The sequence below is a fragment of the Rhinoraja longicauda genome, chromosome 29 (assembly GCF_053455715.1).
Source record: "Rhinoraja longicauda isolate Sanriku21f chromosome 29, sRhiLon1.1, whole genome shotgun sequence".
Lineage (NCBI taxonomy): Eukaryota > Metazoa > Chordata > Chondrichthyes > Rajiformes > Arhynchobatidae > Rhinoraja > Rhinoraja longicauda.
The window spans coordinates 29,399,420-29,423,660 of NC_135981.1; the positions used below are offsets into that span (position 1 = coordinate 29,399,420).

A 24,241-nucleotide genomic window follows, 5' to 3' on the forward strand; every position below is an offset into this window, starting at 1 on the left:
GCGTGGCATTGAACTCTGATCGGGAATTTTCATTTTCGCTGGTCGGGAACATCCGGCTTTTGGATTCACCGCCTCAGAGCGGAAACAATCACATTGCCACACTATTTACAAAACACCTCCCGCCCATTTTCAGTTTCCGAATGTAATGCCGCACTTTAAAGCGGGCAGCATGGCAGGTGCAGCTGACAGAATCCACAGGCACTGGTCTCGACAGCACAGGCGGCCGCTCCTGAATCTCAAACCGCTGCATTTCTTTACACGGTGCATTGGAAGATGGCTTTGGGCAGTGTTTGGAGAGTTTGGATTGTGTGGGTGTTGTTGTCCGGGACCCTGAGCCTGGGCTGTGAGAGGCTGCAGTTACTACAGGATCTCAACACGGACACTCTGGGCAAACTGAATGAAATGGTGAGTAGTACCCGCTGCGTGAGACCGATCCGACACTCGGCGAACTTTGATTATTTATTTCCCTGGTCAGAAGCGGTGCAATAGTTTGAAGCTTTGACGGGTTCCTTGTCTGATATCCGCGCCTCGCTTCTCTGACATTTACTGGATTCTCTAGAACATAATTTACCCTCTTCCTCCAGGGCTGCCCCTTTCCATGGCATTGTGTCAGAGAGAAGGTCCCTTTGAAAACACAGCCCTTGAAACTGGTGAACCTTGCAAATGGGTTGACGGTGAGTGATTGGATTTTTTACTTCATTCTAGTCCACCATTCGCCTTATTTAGAACATTTATTGACTCATAACGTGAATTACTTTTGGATATGCATACAATTGTGGAATTCCTTTCTCAAATCCCATTATGGTTGGCGCAGACATGATGGGACGAAAGGCCTCCTGCATTGCTGTACTGATGATGTTCAATGTTCTGTGTAATAAACGATTCAATGAGGTTGGGTTACTAAAGCGAGGTCGCCCGGTTGTAATTGTGGAAAGATTTTGATACAGCATAACATTGAATATTAGGTGTCCATTTTATTTTTCGTAGCCAACGAAAGAGGGAAATTGCTGCATTTTGCTCTTAGGTCCTTCAGTCTCTGTCGGCCCCTCCTGCTGAAGTAAGATACCCGTTGATCTGATAAGCTCAGTTTTGACTAATTCTGATAGATTTTGATTCCCATAGAATTTTAGAGTGGATAAGGGAGCATGGTTCCACTTTTGGGATCATCTAGATGTCAGGGGTCAGCGTTTACAAAGATGTGATCGTCCTTGAATACTGAAAGTAGGCATCTTATTTCCTCGGATGGTTGCATATATTTGAATATATTCACCAGGCACAGTCTTTGAATGTACTTAAGGCAGAATATTTTAAACAAAAAAGACACGGAAAGGGTGCCATGTGTAAACTGAAATGAGGAATTCACGTTTCAGACCGATCAGTCATTATATTCTTAAATGTCAGAGCAATTTGTACGACCGTTTAGCCAACTCCTGATTTTAACCTGTGATACCTGATTTTAATCCGTTACTTTGTTCAACTATCATCACGTCACACCCACCCCAAAGGAAATGTGTGCATAATTTCAACGTGAAATGTCTTCGTTCCGGGCCGGAGAAGCCCCCGCAATGCCGTTGATTGTGAATCACTGACTATGCTCATGGCTTATGCAGATGCTGAGGAGTAGTTCTATTGTGGATAGCGAGCGGGGGTGACTGAGCTCACAAGCTGAGTAAATGGGCTTTGGAATATACTTTGCTTGCGATGTCTTTTGCGCCTTTCTATCTTACTCACACTAGCACGATGGGAGAGAGAAAACAGGGACTTATAGACAGGTTAGCCTGACATCGGTGTTGAGGAAGAAACTGGAGACAATTATAAAAGATGAAGTAGCGGAGCATTTGGATAGCAGTAACAGGATCGGTCCTAGTCAGCATGGATTTACGAAGGGGAAATCATGCTTGACTAATCTTCCGCAACGATTTACAACATAAATTAATGACTTAGATGAAGGGGATTAAAAGTAACATTAGCAAATTTGGCAGTGGAGGCCAATTCTCTGGATGCTTTCAAGAGAGACTTAGATACAGCTCTTAAAGATAGCGGAGTCAAGGAATCAAGGAATATGGGGAGAAGGCAGGAACGGGGTACTGATTGTGGATGATCAGCCATGATCACAGTGAATGGCGGTGCTGGCTCGAAAGGCCGCATGGCCTTCTCCTGCACTTATTGTTTATTGTCTATTGTCTATTATCTCACACATTTAGTCTTTCTAACCCGATGGACTGAATCTCACTGTCCATTTCAACCCGATGGACTGATTCTCACTGGGAATGTCATATCTTTCTCCCGTTAACTGTTTGGCGCGGTCTCACCTCCTCAATTCAATGTCATGAACATGACACAGTTAAGTGATATAATCCTGGAATTGTTAGAGCAGGATCCTTAACATTGAAGAGCAGATAAGTTGCACGTTCCTTTCTGAATCATCCTTCCTCCTTTATGGAACGTGGGAGTTATATTTCCACTCATTCCATCTCCTGGAATTACTCCAATACCCAAAGCAGGCGGGTGCATTAAGAACCATATTTTTCTTTTCATTACCTTACTAGTTTTCGTAATTGAATTCTAATGAAGCTCGGTAAATGTGTACTTTGAATAGTGTTTTTAAAGAAATTCATAATTTTCATCGTTGTGAACATCTCGAATACTTTCTAGTAATGTGACATTGTTTCTTCCTTTATTTCTTGTACATTACATCCAGAAGATGATTTTTCTTTTCAACTGAAATCCTGTGAATGTTATTTTCCTATTAATGTGCATACACAATTCATTTAAATTCCTTTTTGTCAGAAAGTTTATGTGTTCATTGATTCTTTGAGATTCTTTGATGTTTTTGCTCGTCTTTTATTATGAGGCTGAAGTACGTTTGTCTCCAGTAATCCTGTGAAATATTCCTTTTTTTAAACTGCTTTGCCAAAATTTGTTGACTCTGCACCCAAAATACCTCGTTATCTTCGAAACCCTAACATTGCTCGTTTGCTTTCTCTCGTAAATATGCGTTCTCCATCCTCTGGGCAAGTTCCCATGTCAATTAAAACTCAACCTCTCCCTGTTCATTTGTTTCAGGTTTCGTTGCCCCGTGTTCCTTTCCATAACTGTTACAGACCCCCTATCGCCAACAAGACCGCTCTAATGCCACCTTTTCTCCTCTCCGCAGGCTCTGGAGAAGATCCAGATTGTCCTTCAAACACTGAGGCAAACCAGCGAGATCTACAGCGAGGATTCGGGCTCGGTCCCGTGGCCCCGAGAAGAGGTGCAAAGGTTCCGGCTTCTCCTGTATCGGCAGATCAGAGAGCTGGAGGAATGCGCGAGGAAACCAGCGCCGGAATCTCAGCAAAGGAGGAACATTGCTGTTCACAAATACTTTCGGAAACTGCGAAGCTTTCGGAAACATCATGTGAGTTGGATGTGCTTATAATCCGTGCTTATTTGCAGATATTGCATTTCACCCAAATTCAATCTGTCCATTGCTCAATGTATTTTCCTGATTCCTTCCTTTTTCTAGAAATTTGGCGACTGTGCCTGGGAAATTATCCGGGCCGAGACAAGAGCCCATTTACAGCAGATCCTTCTCGTAACGGCGAACATGAGGAGCTGAAACTGAACATTTCCCCGGGCGCCGGCAGCACAAGAAGGCTCTCGACCTGAAACCGCACCGTTCCTTTTCTCCAGACATGCTGCCTGACCCGCTGAGAGACTCCAGCACTTTGTATCTATCTACGGGGAAAGAAGAATTAAATGAACAATATTTTATTTGTAAATGTTTTCAACCGGGAGTTGAGAAAGTGGGAATTACGTGTGGATGTTATTCCCTATTTGCTGTTTATTCTGATGAGATTTCGTTCTGTTTGTTTCCGATGAAATGTTTCACTTGGTGTTGATTTTACAGTATTGTTAACATCCCAGCGTCTGTGCGCCGGAGCAGCAACGAGGAACATATTTCCATTCCGTGTCACCGTGTTGGGCCTATTATCCCACCCACTGGCGTTCAAGCTCCAACTGTCCAAACTGAGCTCAGGGCTCGGTTGTGATGAATGTTGCCGTGTTTGGGGGCGAGCTGTCGACGCCACACGACAGGAAACTGATGAAAAACATTCAGCGGCTGGGCGTAATTTGTAAAAGCATATTCCTGTTTCAAAACTGTGGATCATATCGGTTTATTGATGTATTTATTTTGGTTTATTTAACTTTTATCTATTTATTCATTCATTTCTGTGGTTTATCTGAAATGTGCTGATTATTCAGCCCACGAAATTGTTATTTTGTACAAATGCAAGTATATAAATTATTCTTGTAACATAGTTATTTATAGATATTCATTGAGATATTTTACACTGAAGGATTCAAATTTACGATCATTAATAGTTCACAAACTCACATCTGTTCTGAACTGATGTTATTATTAATGTTTGTGGATGTCAGTTGTTTAAAAGTATGTTTACGAACGTAAATGTGTTATACATTTACGAACGTAAATGTGTTATACTCCTCTCCCTGCAGTCAGGGCCGGATTAACATTTGCTACGGGTCTAGAGCTTTCAACGACCCCGCGCTTTCAACGCGCTTTCAACGCTCTTTCAAAGTCCTCAGCCAACTCTCCCACTCCTCCAGCCCTCCTTCTTCCTACTCCTCCGGTGCTCTCAACCCACTCACCTGGCACTTGCTCCCCTGAATCCTCTGCTATTCACTCTTCCACGTACCTCTCGCCTGCTCTTTCCCTACCCCTCCACCCTCCCTCTCCTTGCTAGGGCCTTCTCTCTCTCCCCACTGCTCTGGCTCTCTCCTTCTCCCCACTCCACTGGGCGTCTCTCTCCCCAATCCTCTTCCCTCTGGCCTCCCAGACTTTCGTTCCTCCAAATAGCTACTGTTCCAGTCCTCTCTTCCGCCAATCTACCTCCCCCCTTTATTCCCAGTCTTCTGTCCCACTCTCTCTCCTCTTCTCCACTCCACTCCCCACCCTACATATCTCCATTACACTCTCCCTGTTTCCTCCGAACCTCTTTCCCCCACAACTCCCTCCGTGACCCCCCCCCCCCCCTCCGGCCTTTTCTTTCCATTTCTATAGGGACTTTCAATAAGATCGCCTCTCATTCTTCTGAACTCCAATGAGAAAAGTCCCAACCTACTTAACCTTTCCTCGTATGTCAGCCCCCTCATCCCTGGAATTAACCGTGTAAACCTTCTCTGCACTGCCTCCAGAGCAAGTACATCCTTTCTTAAATATGGACACGAAAACTGCACACAGTATTCCAAATGCGGTCTTACCAATACTGTATACAGCTGCAGCAACACCTCCCTACTTTTATACTCTATCCCCCTGGCAATAAAGGCTAAGACTCCATTGGCCTTTCTAATCACTTGCTGCACCTGCATACTAACTTTTTGTGATTCCTGTACTAGTACCCCCAGGTCCCTTTGTGTTGTATTACCACGCAGCTCCTCCCCATTTAGAAAATAACTCTTTATGATTTTTTTCCTCCAAAATGCATAACTTCACATTTATCAGTATTAAATTTCATCTGCCAAGTCGCTGCCCACTCTCCTAGCTTATCTATATCCTTTTGCAGGCTTTTTCTATCCTCCCCACTCCCTGCTTTACCTCCCATTTTTGTGTCATCTGCGAACTTGGATATATTACACTTGGTCCCCTCCTCTAAGTCATTTATATAAATTGTAAACAGCTGGGGTCCCAGCACCGACCCCTGCGGAACCCCACTAGTCACCGATTGCCATCCCGAGTATGATCCATTTATCCCAACTCTGCTTCCTGTTTGAAAGCCAATCTTCTACCCATGCTAATATATTACCCCCAATCCCATGATTTTTTATCTTAAGTAATAGTCTTTTATGTGGCACCTTATCAAAAGCCACATCCACCGGTTCCCCTTTATCCACCCGAAATGTTACTTCCTCAAAGAATTCAAGCAAGTTAGTCAAACATGACTTCCCCTTCGTAAAACCATGCTGACTCTGTCCAATTAAGTTATGTTTATCCAAATACCCCGTCAGTATTTCTTTAATAATGGTCTCCAACATTTTACCCACCACAGATGTTAGACTAACCAGTCTATAATTATCAGCCTTCTGTCTACTTCCCTTTTTAAATATAGGTGTTACATTAGCCATGTTCCAATCCACCGGGACCCTTCCTGACTCCAGGGAGCTTTGGAAAATTATTACCAATGCATCCACGATCCCCACCGCTATTTCTCTCAAGACCCTAGGATGTAATCCATCAGGCCCAGGGGATTTATCCGCCTTAAGCCCCATTAATTTACCTAATACCATCTCCTTAGTGATCTTAATAGTGCTTAACTCCTCCATTCCTATAGCCCCCTGTTTATCCAGCGTTGGAATATTTTTAATGTCTTCTATAGTAAAGACTGATACAAAATATTCGTTTAATGCTTTTGCCATCTCCATGTTTCCCACCAACAAATTCCCCGTCTTATCCTCCAATGGACCAACATTTACCTTAGCCACCCTTTTTCTTTTTATATAACTATAAAAACTCTTGCTATCAGTTTTTATATTTTTCGCTAATTTACTTTCATAATCTATTTTTCCCTTCTTAATTAATGTCTTTGTTATTTTTTGCTGACTTTTAAATGCTTCCCAATCTTCTGTCATGCCACTATATCTGGCTACCTTATATGCCCTTGCCTTCAGCCCAATACTATCCTTTATTACTTTACTTAGCCATGGTTGGCTGTCCTTTCCTTTACCTCTTTTTTTCTTCAGTGGAATGTATTTTTCTTGAAAGTTGTACACTAACTCCTTAAAAATACACCACTGCTCATGTACCATCTTATTCTTTAGTCTGTTATCCCAATCTACTTTAATCAATTCTGTTCTCATACCTTCATAATCTCCCTTATTTAGACTAAGTACCCAGGTTTGAGTTTCAATTTGCTCCCCCTCTAATTGAATATGGAATTCAACCATATTATGGTCACCCATCCCAAGAGGGTCCTTAACTATGACATTTTTAATTAGTCCTGTTTCATTACACAGGACCAGATCCAAAATTGCCTCCCCCCTAGTCGGTTCAGTTACATGCTGTTCTAAGAACCCATCCCTAATACACTCTTCCTCTAGTCTACCCTGCCCAGTTTGATTTGCCCAGTTTATACGAAAGTTAAAGTCCCCCATAATTACCGCTGTTCCCTTATTACATGCTTCAACTATTTGCTGATTTATATTTTGTCCAACAGTCACAGCTATTTGGAGGTCTATAGATTACTCCCACTAGTGTTTTTTCCCCTTATTGTTCTCTATCTGTACCCATGCTGTTTCACTATCCTGATCCTTTAACCCAATATCCTTCCTTTCTATTACAGTTATTCCATCCTTTATTAACAAGGCCACCCCACCTCCTTTCCTTTCCTGTCTGTCTTTTCTGATTGTCAAGTAACCCTCTATATTTAACTCCCAGTCCTGATCACCTTGCAGCCAGGTTTCTGTAATGGCCACAATATCATACCTATACGTGCTTAATTGTACCGTCAATTCATCTATCTTATTACGAATACTACGTGCATTCAAATAAAGCACTTTCATGTGTGCTTTACTACACTTAGTTCCTGTTTTTGCCCCTTTTACTACTATACCTTTATCTTCATACATTCTGTGTGATAGTGAACACATTCTGTGTCCTCCTAGCACATTTTGATTTTCAGATTCCCCACTGAAACCCTGCTCTATTTCCTTCTCCCCTGACGTTAACATCTCTCTTGAAATCTCCCCCCCCCCCCCCCCCCCCGCTACTTAGTTTAAAGACCTCTCTATTGCCCTAGTTATCTGATTCGCCAGGACTCTAGATCCAGCCCTGTTCAGGTGGAGTCCGTCCCCACGGAACAGCTCCACCTGTCCCAGTACTGATGCCAGTGTCCCATGAAACCAAACCTATTTCTCCCACGCCAGTCTTTGAGCCACGCATTCAGCTCTCTAATTTTATTTACCCTCGCCAATTTGGCCCGTGGCTCAGTTAGTAATCCTGAGATTATTACCCTAGAGGTTCTGTATTTTAATTTGTTCCCTAACAGCTCAAACTCCCTTAACAGAACCTTTTTCTTCATCCTTTCTATGTCGTTGGTACCGACATGGACCACGGCCACTGGATCCTCCCCTTCCCACTGCAAATTTCTCTCCAGCCCCACGGAGATCCACGAATTCCCACATCTCGCAGTATTGGCACATCATTTGCTCACCCATCCTAGTTGGATATTTAAGTATTGAAATGACTTTGCGTTGAAAAATCACACAAGGACAGGACCCTGGAAGTCATGGCGGCGGCAGTAGCAGCAGCAGCATCAGCATCGGTAGCAATCAGCAGCAGCAAAAGCAGCAATCAGCAGCAGCCAGCAGCAGCAGAGCGGTAGCAATCAGCAGCAACACCAGCAATCAGCAGCAGCAGCAGCACAGGCAGCAATCAGCAGCAGCAGCAGCAGTAGCAATCAGCTGCAACATCAGCAGTAGCAGTAACAGCAGCAATCAGCAGTAGTAGTTGTGTGTCTTGGAGAACATCCAGATCCTTCTGTAAGGTCAAGCTGTCTTTTTGTGTTTTAATCTCCCTATAAATTATGGCATCATCTGCGAAGAGTCGAACTGGACGAAAATGCATTTGGAATGTCATTGATATACAGTAGGAAGAGCAATGGACCCACGACAGTCCCCTGTGGCACACCTGATGTCACAAGAGTTTCAATAGACATCTCTCCTCCAAGAGAACTCGCTGGTGTCTCGGTGTCAAAAGATCTCGATCCATTTTAAGAGGTTACCGTCCATTTCTACATGGTTGATCTTGTACACGATCCGCTTGTGGGGAACCTCATCAAAAGCTTTAATGGTCTAATATGATCTGGTCAGTCTGACCCTTGTTATCGAGTGACCTGGCTAGATCATCAATGAGTCCCGCCAGTTGGGTTTCACATGATCGACCCTGTCTGAAGCCATGTTGCTGGTTAGTTAGTACCTTGTGGAAGATTCCATTCCTGGCCTGGGCTGCCGTCATTGGTGGAGCGGGAGCACGTGGCCGCTGGCTGGGTGAGGTCACGTGGGGCGCTGACGGTGACGTCACCTTGTCCTGTATTTAAGGCCCCTTTATGACATGTGGTACTCGCTTAATCCGGCCCTGCCTGCAGTCCATGGCTGGATCTCACTTCCATCTCCCAGACGGAACAAGAATAGACTTCCTCTGGTTCTTGGCGTTCACCCCACCAGCCTCTGCATCCAACACATCATTCTCCTACAATTCCGCCGCATTCAACGTGATCCCACCACCAATCGCACTCTCCGCCCTTTTCCTCTTTACACAGAGACCCCCATCTCCGCAACCCCCTGTTTCACCACCCCCCTCCCAAACCGCCTTCTCCCCACGTACTTCCCCCTGCAACTGCAGGCGATGCAACACCTGACTCTCCACTTCCTCTCTCACTTGTACCAGAGACGTCCACTGTCCTACCAGGTGAGAAAGAGGTTCAATCTCACAGCTTCTAAATAATTGGATTTCTATTTCATTGTTTTCTAGACGTCGTCTTGTCAAAGGCACATTCATAATATTCAAAGTATATTCATGTGAATTCTTTTTGGCTCAGTGTGGGTGTGGTAATAATTGTGGAACTTGTTCAAATATCTAATACGGAGCAAACTGCGCCTGGCGAACACAGGCAAACGCAACAGAACACGTAGGCAGCTGACAATTATCGGCCTAAATCACAAGCTGCAGGTATCATTTTGAATTTCAAAATTCCCTGTGTGCAGTGAATGGATGAGAAAGCACGATAACAAAGAAATACCGTGAACAAGTGATGGTTGATCAGTGTGGATTCGGTGGCCGACCGGCATGTTTCCAAGCTGTATCTCTGAATTAAACTAAACGTGTTGTTCTCCTGCAAAGTTAGATTTGACTGAGTGACGGTAAAACAAATGTTTTCACAATATTTTAGTGCACGTGGCAACAATAACCCAATACCAGTTGGTCCCGTTTCCCTTCAGCCTCTCAGCGGGACCCGAGCGGTTCACACACACGCCCACTCTCGGATGTGACGAGACCGTCTCTTCCCCCGGGACACTTTCGCTTTGGCTGAAGTCGCGGCGCGGCCGCTTCCCCCCCGGCAGAACGATCCGGAGACTTCCCGCGGCGGCGAGAAGAGAGGAAAGGGATCGGGACCGACTTCACACTCGGCTGGAAGCCGTTTAATTTCGGAGAAAAGCAGATATGTCTGGTGTAAAGAACAGAGAGGCCAGAAGCACTCTCTCTCGGAGAGCAGAGTGTGGGTCAGGTGTATCGGCGCTGAGAGAGTCGCCACCAACCAAGCGGCCGTGAGCCGGCTCTCCGCACTGTCCCCGTCAGATGTGGCTTCAACGCAGTTGGGTGAGTGGAGGGGCGGCTTTAACACAATCTCTGTCCGTTGCTCCGAGGGTGAGCGCTGAAAGGCGCAGTGTTACTATAACCCGGATAAAATGCAACCCCCAATAATGCACAGACACAGTCACGTCCCCCTCCCCACCCCGTCCCCTGCCCAGACTGAACCTCCCCCACAACATCTGCGACCCCCTGATGTGAACCTGCGAAGCTCTAAGCCGCAGCGCCGCTTGTTCTCTCCCATCGCGGATTTCCCCGTCGCTGCTGCGGGACTCTCCCACTTTCACATTCCTTACTTCAGAACGGAGACCGCTCTCTCCCGACACCTTCCAAATTTCCAGTGGAATCATTTCACTTTTCAAACATCACCTATTTTCGGATTGTATCATATTAAAGCGGGCAGCATGGCAGAGACAGCTCACAGAATCAGGGACCGTTATCGCAGCTGATTCTGGTCTCAGATCGGTGCTTTACTCAATGTGGGTTGAAGATGGCTTTGGGCAGTGTCTGCAGAGTTTGCATAGTGTGGGTGTTGTTGTCCGGGACCCTGAGCCTGGGCTGTGAGAGGCTGCAGTTACTGCAAGTTCTCAACACGGATACTCTGGGCAAACTGAATGAAATGGTGAGTTGTACTGGCTTCCAGAGACGGAGATTTGTTGTTATATAGTTAGTGTTTACCTGGAGCCTGTTCTCCCGTATTTCTCTGCTTGAGGTTGTTTATATCCTGCTCTCGGTATCTCCCCCTTCGCTCTCCCCGTTGTACTTGAGTTTGGCTTGATTGCCTTTGCAACAGGATTATCCGATTCGAATGGATAGCAAGGGAAGATTTGGGGCTGTGAGTAACGTTGACATCTTGTGTTTCAGGGTGGCCACCTCCCCCGACAGTGTTGGACTGAGCGGCGGTCGCTGAAAACCAAGCCCTTGGACCTGGTGAAACTGTCCATGGGGGCTGAGGTGAGTAAACTCGGCATTTTACTTAAACGTAGTTCACACAAGATCTTAAATTTCTGCTGTGCACTCTTAATCCCTCTCTTCCTGGTTTACCTTTTCCAGTTATCTCACACACCAATTTAGTTTACCACTTGATTTGATCTCCTGGAAATACTCTCCGCCTCTCAAACCATCTCTCAACCTGTGTCCACCATAGGCGATATCACCATTGACACCTCTCTAACATGCTGATGACAGAGAGTAGTGAGGGATTCTGAGGTTCACCACTGGTCTGGTTAAATACTTCCACATCTCAGCATGTCCACTGGGTTCAAGGAGGAGAAAGCACAGGTGGACCGAGGAGAGGTGTACAACATTATGTGTCTTGGATAGGGTAGACAGCATTTTACATTTCCCCTATAGCAGAGATATCTGTAACACGAGGCCATGAGTTTGAAGAAAAATGTCAGAGTTTCGATTGCTTGGAAAGGAAACAATTGTCCAGTCTATAGCTGGAGTGCACTGCCTTGTGCAGTACTTGGATTGCCTGCACATTGAGGGCTATGATGTTGGTCTGCCTTGATAGACAATGGAAGGAATGAAAGTACACCCCAGGGACTGCAGATTCTGGTTTAAAAGAAGACAAAAAAGTGCTGGAGTAATTAAGCAGATCAGGCTGACTTACCTCAGAACTTTGTGTCTTTTGCTTTATACAACGTGACATAGAGACCGAGAGGGATGAAAGACCTATATTTGTAACTCCAACATCCTATGGTTTTTTTTTACTTGCCAAGTTTTGGCTCAAGTTTTGAAGTGTGGAATGTGTTGAATTCTTGCTTTTATTATTATGGGGTGTTTGTTACACATCTGCTAGCTGAAGGTCCTGATATGATGAAACTTTTGTCAAATTACAAGACTCTTGCCCCCTCCTTTAATCATTCTAAGTCCCCCATCGCCAAACCTATACACCTTAGTGTGCATTCCTGGGCCTGCAGATATACCATACAATTTTACATGTTCATTTGTTATAGGACCAGAGTTAGGCCATTCGGCCCATCATATCTACTCTGCCATTCAGTCATGGCTTATCTATCTATACCATTCACCCTCATTCTCTTGGCCTCTCCCCATAAACCCTGGCATCTGAACAAATTTAGATTCTGTTAAACAATGCGTTAAAGTTGTGCATTGTCTTGGCCTCCACAGTCTCCTGTGGCAATTAATTCCACAGATTCACCACCTGTCTTCAGAAATTCCTCCTCATCTCCTTTCTAATTGTACACTTCTTAATTCTTAGGCTGGTGCCTCTGGTCCTAGACTCTTCCACTAGTGGAAACATCCTCTCCACATCCACTCTATCCAGCCTTTCACTATTTAGTAAATTACAATGAGGTCCCCCCTCATCATTCTAAAGTACAGCGAGTACAGGCCCAGTGCTGTCAAACACCCATCACATGTTAACCCTATCATACCTGGGATCATTCTTGTAGACCTCCTCTGGACCCTCTCCAATGCCAGTACATCCTTCCGCAGACATGGGGCCCAAAACTGCTCACATCACTCCAAATGCGGTCTGACCAGTGCCTTATAAATCCTCAGCATTGCATCCCTTCATTTACATTCTAGTCCTCTCAAAATAAAGGCTTGCATGTATTGCCTTATTTACTACTGATTCATCTTGCAAATTAACATTTTGTGAATCCTGTAGCAACATTCCCAAATCGTTTGCAATTTCATTTGCTCTTGCCATTAGAAGTTTCCGTTCAATTGTTTCACACAATCAATTCAGGCAACAGTTTCCTCATACACATCTTTACAGACATTGCACAACTTTATAAAATCTCCACGTCACATTTACTGGTTTGATGAGATTAGTCGGATCTTCTATTTCTCACTGTAACTGAGGACCTACAGCATAGATTGTATTCGTGCAAACTGTTCGAATTCCAGCAAAGACGGTGACACTGTGTCCTGCACCTGAGGCCTTACTGCTTGTTAATTGATCATACATTTTTTAAACTTCTAACTGCAGATTACAATTCAACTGGATCTGACTTTCTCTCAGTTCTGTGTGGTTAGCAAATCTTCAGTTGAGAATTAATTGTTTGAAAATTATGCCTGATTGTGACATCCTATTCTAACCTGATTTGCTCCAGGATCTGTCTAATGTCACCATTTATGTTTTGCACAGGCCCAGGACAGGATCCAGATTGTCCATCAAACACTGCATCACCTCCGCAGGATCTACAGCATGAACCTGAGCTCAGTAACGTGGGTCCAGGCCACAGTGGAACACTTCAGGCTTCTCTTGGATCGGCAGCTGAGAGAGCTGGAAGTCTGTGTCAGGAAACCAAGGACATGGTCCAGGGCAAGGAAGAATGCCACAGTTCTTAAATACTTCAGGAAACTGAGAAAGTTTCTGAAACAGAAGGTGAGCTAATTGACATGAAGCGATGTGAATACTAACAGATTTTGCAGACATATTATTTCTGTTCATTATCTAATAAATTTTGTTGATATTTTCCCTTTTTCAGGGATTCAGTGACTGTGCCTGGGAAATAACCCGCGCTGAGACCAGGGCACATTTACAACAGCTCCTCCTCATCAAGGCAACAATCAGCAGGGATAACTGAGAATATTTCAGAGACTGAATCAAAAGAGACTAAAATTGATGACTTTAATATACCTTTTTGTTACAGAGAAAAAATGTCTTACCATATTAATATTACATTCGAAGCAAAATCTATCAATTGTTGGAAGGACAAAAAGTGCTGGAGTAACTCAGCAGATCTGTAGAATATGGTTAGGTGATGTTTCGAATTGTCTCCCTTCTTTAGACTTCTTGTGCTGGAAACATGATAAATGAAATAGAAAACGTTCAAACAATTCAGTACGTGTGGAGTGGAAAACTGAGTTATCCCAAATCAGATAAACTACCATCATGAATGCTCAAGAACCAGAAATGTTAACATTTAAAAAAACGAATTAATTGTTAGTATTCCTTCACAAACATTAGCTACATTCTCGCCCCTCAGCTTTTGTCTGAACTGTGGTGCATGTCCAGCATTTTACAATGTATTATTCTGTTATTTTGACTTGATTGAGAGTCATGGAGAACAAAGAACATTTGGATATTTCTGTGTGTTTAAGTGTTGATTTAATTTATTGATATTTATTTTTGTGCCATTATCCTGTGGTGAACTGTGAATCAGGTGAATGATCCCCTCTTTCAAAGACTGACAAATTCAGTGAATTCATTCAATTCATTTAGTGAATAAATTAATTTCAGTTTATTTATATTTGCACTGATATTTTTAAGCATATATATATGGAGGTCAAAATATTTGTTAATTTATTGTATTTTAGAGATAAGCAGTGAATATTTTTTCAAAAATAAAATATTTTTCCATTAAAGTGGATGTGTTTTGTGTTTTCATTATTGCATATTTTTAGCTTTGTGTTTATTTTTGCCAATCTAGCTAATGAATGAATGAATGAATGAATGATACTTTATTCTCACATGTGACAAGTCACAGTAATATTCTTTGTTTGCATGCCCACGGTATGCAAAGGGTCTCCACATAAGGGGCAAATTTGCATAAAGGGTGCCGACAAAGTGGTAAAGAAGAGGTTTAGTCTCTTTGCTCTCGTTGGATATGATTCATTTTTTTAGGACACTCCGGGGGTCATGATGCCATTTTTTTAGGACTTATGTGATACCACATTTGGAGTATTGCATACAGTTCTGATCACCACGTTACAACAGGGCCGATTGTGTGCGGGGAGCGGAGCCGTGTATGTTCGCTGAACAAAGGTTGCAACCCGCCTCCTGGTTCTGGTTTATTACTGCGCAAACACATCATAAGCGGTTATCTGGGGCAGGTCGGAGTGAGTAGAGTAGCGATTAAATTTTGAAGTGGGCCTTTCTGACCAAGTTGAGGAGATCTGGTTGCGCAATCCCCCTTTTAAAGACACTTGACTAATATGTGTTGCCCAACTTAAATCAATAGACAATAGACATAGGTGCAGTTGGAGGCCATTCGGCCCTTCAAGCCAGCCATTCTCTCCATTCAATGTGATCATGGCTGATCATTATGTCAGTACCCCATGCCTGCCTTCTCCCCATACCCCCTGACTCCGCTATCCTGAAGAGCTCTATCTAGCTCTCTCTTGAATGCTTTCAGAGAATTGACCTCCACTGCCTTCTGAAGCAGAGAATTCCACAGATTCACAACTCTGACTGAAAAAGTTTTTCCTCAACTCAGTTCTAAATCTTTGCTTAATTTGACTCCTAGATATGGGTGATGGTCGACAGCAAGCAATGAATGGCTACCCATGGTGTATTCCAATAAACGTCTTGTGTGAGACATGCATGGTATGACATTTGGTTGTATTAAATGACATCTGCCTGGCTTTCCCCCACTCATGGAGAGCATCCAGATCCTTCTGTAAGGCCAACCTGTCTTTTTGTGTTTTAATCTCCCTATAAATTATGGCAACATCTGCAAAGAGTCGAACTCTGGACGAAAATGCATTTGGAATGTCATTGATATACAGTAGGAAGAGCAATGGACCCATGACAGTCCCCTGTGGCACACCTGATGTCACAAGAGTTTCAATAGACGTCTCTCCTCCAAGAGAACTCGCTGGTGTCTCCGTGTCAAAAGATCTCAATCCATTTTAAGAGGTTACCGTCCATTTCTACATGGTTGATCTTGTACAGGATCCGCTTGTGGGGAACCTCATCAAAAGCTTTACTGAAGTCGAATATAATCTGGTCAGTCTGACCCTTGTTATTGAGTGACCTGGCTAGATCATCGATGATTCCCGCCAGTTGGGTTGCACATGATCGACCCTGTCTGAAGCCATGTTGCTGGTTAGTTAGTACCTTGTGGAAGATTGAATTCCTGGCCTGGGCTGCCGTCATTGGTGGAGCGGGAGCACGTGGCCGCTGGCTGGGTGAGGTCCCGTGGGGCGCGGACGGCGACGTCACCTTGTTCCGCATTTAAGGCCCCTTTATGACATGTGCTACTCGCTTAATCCGGCCCTGCCTGCAGTCCATGGCTGGATCTCACTTCCATCTCCCAGACGGAACAAGAATAGACTTCCCCTGGTCCTTGGCGTTCACCCCACCAGCCTCTGCATCCAACACATCATTTTCCTACAATTCCGCCACATTCAACGTGATCCCACCACCAATCGCACCTCCCGTCCCCGCCCTTTTCCTCTTTACACAGAGACCCCCATCTCCGCACCCCCTTGTTTCACCACTCCCCTCCCAAACCGCCTTCTCCCCACGTACTTCCCCCTGCAACAGCAGGCGATGCAACACCTGACTCTCCACTTCCTCTCTCACTTTTACCAGAGACGTCCACTGTCCTACCAGGTGAGAAAGAGGTTCATTCTCACAGCTTCTAAATAATTGGATTTCTACTTCATTGTTTTCTAGACGTCGTCTTGTCAAAGGCACATTCATAATATTCAAAGTCTATTAATGTGAATTCTTTTTGGCCCAGTGTGGATGTGGTAATAATTGTGGAACTTGTTCAAATCTCTAATACGGAGCAAACTGCGCCTGGCGAACACAGACAAACGCAACAGAACACGGAGACAGCTTACAACTATCGACCTAAATCACAAGCTGCAGGTATCATTTTGAATTTCAAAATTCCCTGGTGTGCAGGGAATGGATGAGAAAGCACGATAACAAAGAACTACCGTGAACGAGTGATGCATGGTCAGTGTGGATTCGGTGGCCGACCGGCATGTTTCCAAGCTGTATCTCTGAACTACACTAAACGTGTTGTTATCCTGCAAAGTTAGATTTGACTGAGTGACGGTAAAACAAATGTTTTCACAATATTTTAGTGCACGTGGCAACAATAACCCAATACCAGTTGATCCCGTTTCCCTTCAGCCTCTCAGCGGGACCCGAGCGGTTCACACACACGCCCACACTCGGAAGTGACGAGGCCGTCTCTTCCCCGCGACACTTTCGCTTTGGCTGAAGTCGCAGCGCGGCCGCTTCTCCCCGGCAGCACGATCCGGAGACTTCCCGCGGCGGCGAGAAGAGAGGAAAGGGATCAGGACCGACTTCACACTCGGCTGGAAGCCGTTTAATTTCGGAGAAAAGCAGAAATGTCTGGTGTAAAGAACAGAGAGGCCAGAAGCACTTTCCCTCGGAGAGCAGAGTGTGGGCTAGTCGCCACCAACCAAGCGGCCGTGAGCCGGCTCTCCGCACTGTCCCCGTGAGATGTGGCTTCACCGCAGTTGGGTGAGTGGAGGGGCGGCTTTAACACAATCTCTGTCCGTGGCTCCGAGGGTGAGCGCTGAAAGGCGCAGTGTTACTATAACCCGGATAAAATGCAGCGCCCAGCAATGCACAGACACAGTCACGTCCCCCTCCCCACCCCGTCCCCTGCCCAGACTGAGCCTCCCCCACAACACCTGCGACCCCCTGATGTGAACCTGCGAAGCTCTGAGCCGCAGCGCCGCTTGTTCTCTCCCATCGCGGATTTCCCCGTCGCTGCTGCGGGACTCTCCCACTTTCACATTCCTTACTTCAGAACGGAGACCGCTCTCTCCCGACACCATCCAAATTTCCAGTGGAATCATTTCACTTTTCAAACATCACCTATTTTCGGATTGTATCATATTAAAGCGGGCAGCATGGCAGATACAGCTCACAGAATCCACCGTCATCGATCAGGGACCGTTATCGCAGCTGATTCTGGTCTCAGATCGGTGCTTTACTCAGTGTGGGTTGAAGATGGCTTTGGGCAGTGTCTGCAGAGTTTGCATTGTGTGGGTGTTGTTGTCCGGGACCCTGAGCCTGGGCTGTGAGAGGCTGCAGTTACTGCAAGTTCTCAACACGGATACTCTGGGCAAACTGAATGAAATGGTGAGTTGTACCGGCTTCCAGAGACTGAGATTTGTTGTTATATAGTTAGTGTTTACCTGGAGCCTGTTCTCCCGTATTTCTCTGCTTGAGGTTGTTTATATCCTGCTCTCGGTATCTCCCCCTTCGCTCTCCCCGTTGTACTTGAGTTTGGCTTGATTGCCTTTGCAACAGAATTATCCGATTCGAATGGATAGCAAGGGAAGATTTGGGGCTGTGAGTAACGTTGACATCTTGTGTTTCAGGGTGGCCACCTACCCCGACAGTGTTGGACTGAGCGGCGGTCGCTGAAAACCAAGCCCTTGGACCTGGTGAAACTGTCCATGGCGGCTGAGGTGAGTAAACTCGGCATTTTAATAGACAATAGACAATAGACAATAGGTGCAGGAGTAGGCCATTCAGCCCTTCGAGCCAGCACCGCCATTCAATGCGATCATGGCTGATCACTATCAATCAGTACCCCGTTCCTGCCTTCTCCCCATACCCCCTCACTCCGCTATCCTTAAGAGCTCTATCCAGCTCTCTCTTGAAAGCATCCAACGAACTGGCCTCCACTGCCTTCTGAGGCAGAGAATTCCACACCTTCACCACCCTCTGACTGAAAAAGTTCTTCCTCATCTCCGTTCTAAATGGCCTACCCCTTATTCTCAAACTGTGGCCCCTTGTTCTGGACTCCCCCAACATTGGGAACATGTTATCTGCCTCTAATGTGTCCAATCCCCTAATTATCTTATATGTTTCAATAAGATCCCCCCTCATCCTTCTAAATTCCAGTGTTCACACAAGATCTTAAATTTCTGCTGTGCACTCATAATCCCTCTCTTCCTGGTTTACCTTTTCCAGTTATCTCACACACCAATTTAGTTTACCACTTGATTTGATCTCCTGGGAATACTCTCCTCCTCTCAAACCATCTCTCAACCTGTGTCCACCATAGGCGATATCACCATTGACACCTCTCTAACATGCTGATGACAGAGAGCAGTGAGGGATGCTGAGGTTCACCACTGGTCTGGTTAAATACTTCCACATCTCAGCATGTCCACTGGGTTCAAGGAGGAGAAAGCACAGGTTGACCGAGGAGAGGTGTACAACATTATGTGTCTTGGATAGGGTAGACAGCATTTTACATTTCCCCTATAGCAGAGATATCTGTAACACGAGGCCATGAGTTTGAAGAAAAATGTCAGAGTTTAGATTGCTTGGAAAGGAAACAATTGTCCAGTCTAAAGCTGGAGTGCACTGCCGTGTGCAGTACTTGGATTGCCTGCACATTGAAGGCTATGATGTTGGTCTGCCTTGATAGACAATGTAAGGAGTGAAAGTACACCCCAGGGACTGCAGATTCTGGTTTAAAAAAAGACAAAAAAGTGCTGGAGTAATTAAGCAGATCAGGCTGACTTACCTCAGAACTTTGTGTCTTTTGCTTTATACAATGTGACATAGAGACCGAGAGGGCTCAAAGACCTTTATTTGTAACTCCAACATCCTCTGGGGTTTTTTTACTTGCCAAGTTTTGGCTCAAGTTTTGAAGTGTGGAATGTGTTGAATTCTTGCTTTTATTATTATGGGGTGTTTGTTACACATCTGCTAGCTGAAGGTCCTGATATGATGAAACTTTTGTCAAATTACAAGACTCTTGCCCCCTCCTTTAATCATTCTAAGTCCCCCATCACCAAACCTATACACCTTAGTGTGCATTCCTGGACCTGCAGATATACCATACAATTTTACATGTTCATTTGTTATAGGACCAGAGTTAGGCCATTCGGCCCATCATATCTAGTCTGCCATTCAGTCATGGCTTATCTATCTATACCACTCACCCTCATTCTCTTGAATTCTCCCCATAACCCCTGGCTTCTGAACAAATTTAGATTCTGTTAAACAATGCGTTAAAGTTGTGCATTGTCTTGGCCTCCACAGTCTCCTGTGGCAATTAATTCTACAGATTCACCACCTGTCTTCAGAAAATCCTCCTCATCTCATTTCTAATTGTACACTCCTTAATTCTTAGGCAGGTGCCTCTGGTGACTCTTCCACTAGTGGAAACATCCTCTCCATATCCACTCTATCCAGGCCTTTCACTATTTAGTAAATTACAATGAGGTCCCCCCTCATCTTTCTAAACTACAGCGAGTACAGGCCCAGTGCTGTCAAACACCCATCACATGTTAACCCAATCATACCTGGAATCATTCTTGTAGACCTCCTCTGGACCCTCTCCAAATGCCAGTACATCCTTCTGCAGACATGGGGCCCAAAACTGCTCACATTACTCCAAATGCTGTCTGATACGTGCCTTATAAATCCTCAGCATTGCATCCCTTCATTTACATTCTAGTCCTCTCAAAATAAAGGCTTGCATGTATTTGCCTTATTTACTACTGATTCATCTTGCAAATTAACTTTTTGGGAATCCTGTAGCAACACTCCCAAATCGTTTGCAATTGCATTTGCTCTTGCCATTAGAAGTTACCGTTCAATTGTTTCACACAATCAATTCAGGCAACAGTTTCCTCATACACATCTTTATAGACATTGCACAACTTTATAAAATCTCCACGCGACATTTACAGGTTTGATGAGATTAGTCGGATCTTCTCCTATTTCTCACTTTAACTGAGGACCTACAGCATAGATTGTATTCTTGCAAACTGTTCGGATTCCAGCAAAGACGGTGACACTGTGTCCTGCACCTGAGGCCATACTGCTTGTTAATTGATCATACACTTTTTAAACTTCTAACTGCAGATTACAATTCAACTGGATCTGACCTTCTCTCAGTTCTGTGTGGTTAGCAAATCTTCAGTTGAGAATTAATTGTTTGAAAATTATGCCTGATTGTGACATCCTATTCTAACCTGATTTGCTCCAGGATCTGTCTAATGTAACCATTTATGTTTTGCACAGGCCCAGGACAGGATCCAGATTGTCCATCAAACACTGCATCACCTCCGCAGGATCTACAGCATGAACCTGAGCTCAGTAACGTGGGTCCAGGCCACAGTGGAACACTTCAGGCTTCTTTTGGATCGGCAGCTGAGAGAGCTGGAAGTCTGTATCAGGAAACCAAGGACACGCTCCAGGGCAAGGAAGAATGCCACAGTTCTTAAATACTTCAGGAAACTGAGAAAGTTTCTGAAACAGAAGGTGAGCTAATTGACATGAAGCGATGTGAATACTAACTGATTTTGCAGACATATTATTTCTGTTCATTATCTAATAAATTTTGTTGATATTTTCCCTTTTTCAGGGATTCAGTGACTGTGCCTGGGAAATAACCCGCGCTGAGACCAGGGCACATTTACAACAGCTCCTTCTCATCATGGCAACAATCAGCAGGGATAACTGAGAATATTTCAGAGACTGAATCAAAAGAGACTAAAATTGATGACTTTAATATACCTTTTTGTTACAGAAAAAAAATGTCTTATCATAATAATATTACATTCCAGAAGCAAAATCTATCAATTCGTTTACTTATTTATCTATTTATTCAATTCTCTATGTTCTAGAAATCCCTGTAAAGCGTCTTTGAGTGTTTGAAAAGCGCTATATAAACGTAATGCATTATTATTATTATTATTATTAATTGCTGGAAGGACAAATGTGCTGGAGTAACTCAGCAGATCTGTAGAATATGGTTAGGTGATGTTTCGAATTGTCTCCCTTTAGACTTCTTGTGCTGGAAACGTGATAAATGAAATGGAAAACGTTCAAACAATTCAGTATGTGTGGAGTGGAAAACGGAGTTATCCCAAATCAGATAAACTAGCATCATGAATGCTCAAGAACCAGAAATGTTAACATTTAAAAAAACGAATTAATTGTTAGTATTCCTTCACAAACATTAGCTACATTCTCTCCCCTCGGCTTTTGTCTGAACTGTGGTGCATGTCCAGCATTTTTCAATGTATTATTCTGTTATTTTGACTTGATTGAGAGTCATGGAGAACAAAGAACATTTGGATATTTCTGTGTGTTTAAGTGTTGATTTAATTTATTGATATTTATTTTTGTGCCATTATCCTGTGGTGAACTGTGAATCTGGTGAATGATCCCCTCTTTCAAAGACTGACAAATTCAGTGAATTCATTCCATTCATTTAGTGAATAAATTAATTTCAGTTTATTTATATCTGCACTGATATTTTTAAGCATATATATATGTAGGTGAAAATCTGTTAATTTATTGTATTTTAGAGATAAGCAGTGAATATTTTTTCAAAAATAAAATATTTTTTTATTAAAGTGAATGTGTTTTGTGTTTCCATTATTGCATATTTTTAGCATTGTATTTATTTTTGCCAATCTAGCTTATGAATGGGAATTTGCGCATTTCCAGACAAGATCCTCAAATATATTTTTCCCTCTGTAATTTCACAAAGCATAGACAAAGTATGTCAATATATTTTGAAGTGAGTGAATGAATGAATGAATGAATGAATGATACTTTATTCTCACATGTGACAAGTCACAGTAATATTCTTTGTTTACATACCCAAGGTATGCAAAGGGTCTTCACATAAGGGGCAAATTTGCATAAAGGATGCCGACAAAGTGGTAAAGAAGAGGTTTAGTCTCTTTGCTCTCGTTGGATATGATGCCATTTTTTTAGGACTCCCCGGGGGTCATGATGCCATTTTTTTAGGACTTATGTGATACCACATTTGGAGTATTGCATACAGTTCTGATCACCACGTTACAATGGGGAAGCTTTGGAGAGTCTGCGGAATGGGGTTATCAGACTGCTGCATGGACTAAAGTTTAGCAGTTATCAGGAAAGGTTGGACAATCTTTGTTTGGAAAGGATAGACAGAACCTTTTTCCCAGGAAAGAAATGTCAAAGACTGAAAGACATAGCTTTAAGGAGAATGGGGCAAAATGGAATGGAGATGTGTGGGGCAAGTTTTTTACTTCTTGGGGCAAGATGGGTGCCTGGAATGGGGTGCTGGTGGCGGTAGGTAAGGCGGTGGCATTTAAAGGTGGCCTTTAAATAGGGACATGGATATTCAGGGAATGGAGCGATGGGCAGAGGTATTTAATTTAACGGCATGGAAATTGTGGGTCAAATAATCTGTTCTCTGTTTTACTGTTCTACATCCCATGTTGTCCTAGGGACTGGTCAAAGACTCCTGATTTGTCTCCGTTAGATGAGAAAATGGATCAGCTTTCGGTTACTGCACCTGGTGATTGGGGCATCTCAGCAAGATTGTCACATCGACGGTCCAGGAAGAGAGAATGTGGGTGACTACAAAGAAGGGAATTAGACCTTGAGTGCATGTGACCCCAGTGGCCATCCCACTTCTTAACAGGCACACCCTCTTTGGAGTAGTTGGGGGTGGTGGTGGGGGGGGTGCTGTGGAGTGTACATCAGAGGCAGTATCAGTCAAGACTGTGAAATCAGCCCTGCATCGAGTGACAGCAGAGAAGGGCGACTTCAGACAGGGTAGTCGACTCTATAGTTAGTGGTGGGTTCTGCAGCAGCAGTTGAGACACCATGAAGGTGTGCTCCCTTCCTGGTGCCAGGGTCAAGTGCATTTTGTAGTAACTGCATGGCATCCTCAAGGGGGTTTTTGGAGCTGGGAGCAACCGGAAGTCATTGTGCATGTTGGCACAAATGATAGAGGTAGGAAAAGGAAAGGGGTTCAGCATTGGGAGTACGGGGAGTTGGGTAAAAGGCTAAAAGGCAGGAGTTCCGGGGTTGTGATCTATAGATTGCTTCCAGTACCTCGTGAGCATAGGAACAGAAAGATAGGGGAGGTAAATGTATGGCTGAGGAGTTGGTGCTAGAGGCAGGAATTCAGATTTCTACACCATTGTGATCTCTTCTAGGGCAGCGGTGATCTGCACTAGTGACCTTTACTGCAGAGGTACCAATATCCTGGCAGGCAGATTTGCTAGTGCTACACGGCTGGGTGTAAACCAGATTGGCAGGAGGGTGGGATCTCCTACAGGACAGAGGAAGATGCGTGGTTACAAGTTGGTATGGAGGGTGATGAGAGAAAGTTTAGTGGACAGATTAGGCAGGAGAAAGGCAGGGAG

The 24,241-nt window shown here is 44.2% G+C and overlaps 3 protein-coding genes across 3 annotated transcripts; all 3 read left to right on the forward strand.

Annotated features, from left to right (window-relative positions):
* The first annotated feature begins 273 nt into the window (after positions 1 to 273).
* LOC144607743 (interferon alpha-10-like) lies at positions 274 to 3,598 on the forward strand. Its single transcript, XM_078424782.1, has 4 exons — positions 274 to 405; positions 585 to 674; positions 3,158 to 3,397; positions 3,506 to 3,598. Exons 1-4 carry the CDS (start codon positions 274 to 276, stop codon positions 3,596 to 3,598), a joined length of 555 nt encoding a protein of 184 aa, XP_078280908.1.
* A 6,578-nt stretch (positions 3,599 to 10,176) lies between these two features.
* LOC144607702 (interferon a3-like) lies at positions 10,177 to 14,409 on the forward strand. Its single transcript, XM_078424727.1, has 4 exons — positions 10,177 to 10,375; positions 11,231 to 11,320; positions 13,488 to 13,727; positions 13,831 to 14,409. Exons 1-4 carry the CDS (start codon positions 10,355 to 10,357, stop codon positions 13,927 to 13,929), a joined length of 450 nt encoding a protein of 149 aa, XP_078280853.1. The 5' UTR covers positions 10,177 to 10,354; the 3' UTR covers positions 13,930 to 14,409.
* A 2,902-nt stretch (positions 14,410 to 17,311) lies between these two features.
* Positions 17,312 to 22,367, forward strand: LOC144607683 (interferon a3-like). The gene is made up of 4 exons (XM_078424692.1): positions 17,312 to 17,570; positions 18,440 to 18,529; positions 21,108 to 21,347; positions 21,451 to 22,367. The coding sequence occupies exons 1-4, from the start codon at positions 17,550 to 17,552 to the stop codon at positions 21,547 to 21,549; spliced, it is 450 nt and encodes a 149-aa protein (XP_078280818.1). The 5' UTR covers positions 17,312 to 17,549; the 3' UTR covers positions 21,550 to 22,367.
* The last annotated feature ends 1,874 nt before the right edge of the window (positions 22,368 to 24,241 follow it).

What these genes read in the sequence shown, in the direction of transcription:
- LOC144607743 (XM_078424782.1), top strand. Translation starts at nt 274, where the DNA reads ATGGCTTTGGGCAGTGTTTGGAGAGTTTGGATTGTGTGGGTGTTGTTG. An exon ending in ACCTTGCAAATGGGTTGACG is followed by an intron (nt 675 to 3,157) that starts GTGAGTGATTGG and finishes TCCTCTCCGCAG; the next exon opens with GCTCTGGAGAAGATCCAGAT. An exon ending in GAAGCTTTCGGAAACATCAT is followed by an intron (nt 3,398 to 3,505) that starts GTGAGTTGGATG and finishes TCCTTTTTCTAG; the next exon opens with AAATTTGGCGACTGTGCCTG.
- LOC144607702 (XM_078424727.1), top strand. Translation starts at nt 10,355, where the DNA reads ATGTGGCTTCAACGCAGTTGG. An exon ending in TGTGGCTTCAACGCAGTTGG is followed by an intron (nt 10,376 to 11,230) that starts GTGAGTGGAGGG and finishes CTTGTGTTTCAG; the next exon opens with GGTGGCCACCTCCCCCGACA. An exon ending in GAAAGTTTCTGAAACAGAAG is followed by an intron (nt 13,728 to 13,830) that starts GTGAGCTAATTG and finishes TCCCTTTTTCAG; the next exon opens with GGATTCAGTGACTGTGCCTG.
- LOC144607683 (XM_078424692.1), top strand. Translation starts at nt 17,550, where the DNA reads ATGTGGCTTCACCGCAGTTGG. An exon ending in TGTGGCTTCACCGCAGTTGG is followed by an intron (nt 17,571 to 18,439) that starts GTGAGTGGAGGG and finishes CTTGTGTTTCAG; the next exon opens with GGTGGCCACCTACCCCGACA. An exon ending in GAAAGTTTCTGAAACAGAAG is followed by an intron (nt 21,348 to 21,450) that starts GTGAGCTAATTG and finishes TCCCTTTTTCAG; the next exon opens with GGATTCAGTGACTGTGCCTG.